Source organism: Rhinopithecus bieti, unplaced genomic scaffold (assembly GCF_001698545.2).
Source record: "Rhinopithecus bieti isolate Rb0 unplaced genomic scaffold, ASM169854v2 scaffold_9899, whole genome shotgun sequence".
Lineage (NCBI taxonomy): Eukaryota > Metazoa > Chordata > Mammalia > Primates > Cercopithecidae > Rhinopithecus > Rhinopithecus bieti.
In genome coordinates this window covers 6467652-6471105 of record NW_016806979.1, presented here as the reverse complement: position 1 = coordinate 6471105, position 3454 = coordinate 6467652, and the positions used below count along the sequence as shown (strand labels likewise).

Genomic DNA, 3454 nt, shown 5'->3' with positions numbered 1-3454 from the left:
CACTGCACTCCAGCCTGGGCGACAGAGCGAGACTCCATCTCAAAAAATTTAAAAAATTAGCTGGCAAGGTGGTTCATGTCTATAATCCCAGCACTTTGGGAAGCCAAGGCAAAAGGATTGTTTGAGGCCAGGAATTCAAGACCAGCCTGGACAACATAGTGAGACCCCGTCTCTTAAAATACAGCACACACAATCAATACCTGTTGGGCCTTCCTGGCTTATAGGCCCATCGTGTGCCAGTCGCTCTCACCTGGCTACCAGACTGAGTCTCCCATTGCCCAGATGTTCCTCACATTCTGCTCCTTTTGGTCCTTCTTTTTCCACCCCCAACATCTCCTAACATCTGGGCTGTAATCAAAACATTGATGAGTTTCTTCATCTTATTATTATTTTTTTTTTCTTTTTTTTGAGATAGAGTCTTGTTCTATTGCCCAGGCTGGAGTACAATAGCGTGATCTTGGCTCGCTGCAACCTCTACCTCCCAGATTCAAATGATTCTACTGTCTCAGCCTCCTGAGTAGCTGGGATTACAGACACCCACCACCACAGCCGGGTAATTTTTGTATTTTTAGTAGAGACTGGGTTTTGCCATGTTGGCCAGGCTGATCTCGAACTCCTGAGCTCAAGTGATCCACCCACCTTGGCCACCCAAAGTGCTGAGATTACATGCGTGAGCCACTGCCCCCAACCTTTTTTTTCTTTTCTTTTCTTTTTGGAGACATAGTCTTGCTCTGTCACCCAGGCTGGAGTGCAGTGGTGTGATCTTGGCTCACTGCAACCTCCGCCTCCTGGGTTCAAGCGATTCTCCTGCCTCAGCCTCCAGAGTAGCTGGGATTACAGTCATGAGCCACCATGCCCTGCTAATTTTTGTATCTAATTTTTTGTATTTAGTAGAGACAGGGGTTTCGCCATGTTGACCAGACTGGTCTTGAACTCCTGATCTCAGGTGATCCACCCACCTTGGCCTCCCAGAGTGCTGGGATGACAGTTGTGAGCCAATGCGCCTGCCCTTCACCTTATTTTCTAAACCTGCCTACTCTCCTATACCCCAGCAGCCAGCCTCTGTCTAGACCACCAAACTCTTCCACCTAGATGTTACCCAATCTCCCCCCACCTCAGCCTCCCGAGTAGCTGGGACTACAGGTGTACACCACCACACTCAGCTAATTTTGTTTCCTTTTTTTACTTTTAGCAGAGACAGGGTCTCCCTTTGTTGCCCTACCCTGATTGAAATATTCCTAATCCCTTAGTGACCACAGGGAACTTTTTTTTTTTTTGAAATGACAGTCTCTCTCTGCTGCCCAGGCTGGAGTGGTGTGATTATGGCTCACTGCAGCCTCAAACTCCTGGGATCAGGCCATCCTCCCACCTGAACCTCCTGAATAGCTGGGACTACAAGCATGCATCACCAAGCTGGCTAACTTTTGTATTTTGGGTAGAGATGGGGTTTCACCATGTTACCCAGGCTGGTCTCGAACTAAACTCAAGCAATCCTCCCACTTCAGCCTCCCAGAGTGCTGGGATTATAGGCCTGAGCCACCTTGCCTAGCCCACAGGGGACTTCTTAAAGGCATAAATCTGATCCCTCCCCTGCTCATAGACCCTCCATGGCTCCCCATTGCTTCTCACAGGAAACAAGACATTCTTCCTGGCCTGCCCATTCTATTCTGGTACCCCAGCAGGGTCCCATAATTCCATCATCACCTCCTTTCTCACCCCCTGTCCCAATCACATCAGCCTCCTTGCTCTGCCACCAACACCCTAAATTTATATCCACCTCAGGGCCTTTGCACGTGCTCCACTCTGTCTGGTTTGCCCTTTCCCACAGTCTGCCCAAGTGAATTCCCATCATCCTTCAGGACCTCCCTGATCCTACGTTGCTCAGGTCCCCTGTGGACCTGCCTCAGTAGCAATTAATATGGCTGTCACTAATTGTTCATATCATTTACAATTTTTTTTTTTTTGAGACAGTGTCTTGCTCTGTTGCCCAGGCTGGAGTGCAGTGGTGTGATCATAGCTCACTGCAGCCATGAAGTCCTGGGCTCAGGTAATCCTCCCACCTCAGCCTCCCAAGTAACTAAAACCGCAAGTGCATGCTACCACAGCCTGCTAATTTTTTGTTTTGTTTTGATTTGAGACAGAGTCTTGCTCTGTCATCCAGGCTGGAGTGGAGTGGCGTGATCATAGCTCACTGCAGCCTCCACCTCCTGGGTTCAAGTGATTTTCCTGCCTCAGCCTCCCGAGTAGTTGGAACTACAGGCGCCCACCACACCTGGCTAATTTTTTGTTTGTTTGTTTGTTTGTTTTTTGTAGAGAGTGAGTTTCCCCATGTTGGCCAGGCTGGTTTTGAACTCCTGACCTCAAGTAATCCACCTGCCTTAGCTTCCTAAAGTGCTGGGATTATGGGTGTGAGCCACTGCACCCAGCCTAATTTTTGTGTTTTTTGTAGAGATGGGGTTTCACCATGTGCCTAAGCTGTTCTACTTATTATAATAAGGGCAGGGCTGGCTTGGTCACGGCTGCCTCCCCAGCATCTAGCATACAGTAGGTGCTCAGTTAACACTCTAGGGCTGCTGAGTCACTGTGACAGTTAACAGGATTGGACTCATGCATATTCACAGATATTCACCTGTCTGTGCCCCAGGTGGCTGAGAGTTGGCCAGGTTCTCTTTGAGGGATGTTTGGTGCCATCCATGACGCAGTCCCTTGTGATAGATTCTGGGAGGCCCTGAGGCCTGGGAAGGGAGTCTCCCAGTGACCCCGAGTTGAGGGACATATGAGGTGGGCATACCTTACCTGTCAAAGTTCTGGGTTCTGGCCGGGCACGGTGGCTCATGCCTGTAATCCCAGCACTTTGGAAGGCTAAGGTGGGCAGATCATGAGATCAGGATATCAGACCATCCTGGCCAACATGGTGGAACTTCATCTCTAAAAAATTAACCGGGTGTGGGCCGGGCGCGGTGGCTCAAGCCTGTAATCCCAGCACTTTGGGAGGCCGAGACGGGCGGATCACGAGGTCAGGAGATCGAGACCATCCTGGTGAACACGGTGAAACCCCGTCTCTACTAAAAAATACAAAAAACTAGCCGGGCGAGGTGGCGGGCGCTTGTAGTCCCAGCTACTTGGGAGGCTGAGGCAGGAGAATGGCGTAAACCCGGGAGGCGGAGCTTGCAGTGAGCTGAGATCCGGCCACTGCACTCCAGCCTGGGCGACAGAGCGAGACTCTGTCTCAAAAAAAAATAAAAAAGAAAAAAAAAAAATTAACCGGGTGTGGTGGCACGTGCCTGTGGTCCCAGCTACTCTGGAGGATGAGGCAGGAGAATCACTCGAACCAGGAGGCGGAGGTTGCAGTGAGCCGAGATTGCACCACTGTACTCCAGCCTGGGCAACTCCATCTCAAAAAAAAAAAAAAAAAAAAAAAAAAAGATGGCCATAATTAAAAAAAAAAAAAAAA

General features: G+C 49.7%; 1 protein-coding gene across 1 annotated transcript in view; it reads left to right on the top strand.

Moving 5' to 3' along the window:
- Positions 1 to 2677: 2677 nt before the first annotated feature.
- B3GNT3 (UDP-GlcNAc:betaGal beta-1,3-N-acetylglucosaminyltransferase 3) overlaps positions 2678 to 3454 on the top strand; it is a 6994-nt gene continuing 6217 nt past the window's right edge. The window contains exon 1 of the mRNA XM_017879564.1: positions 2678 to 2708. Coding sequence (XP_017735053.1) covers positions 2678 to 2708 — 31 coding nt within the window. The remainder of the gene's footprint in view (positions 2709 to 3454) is intronic.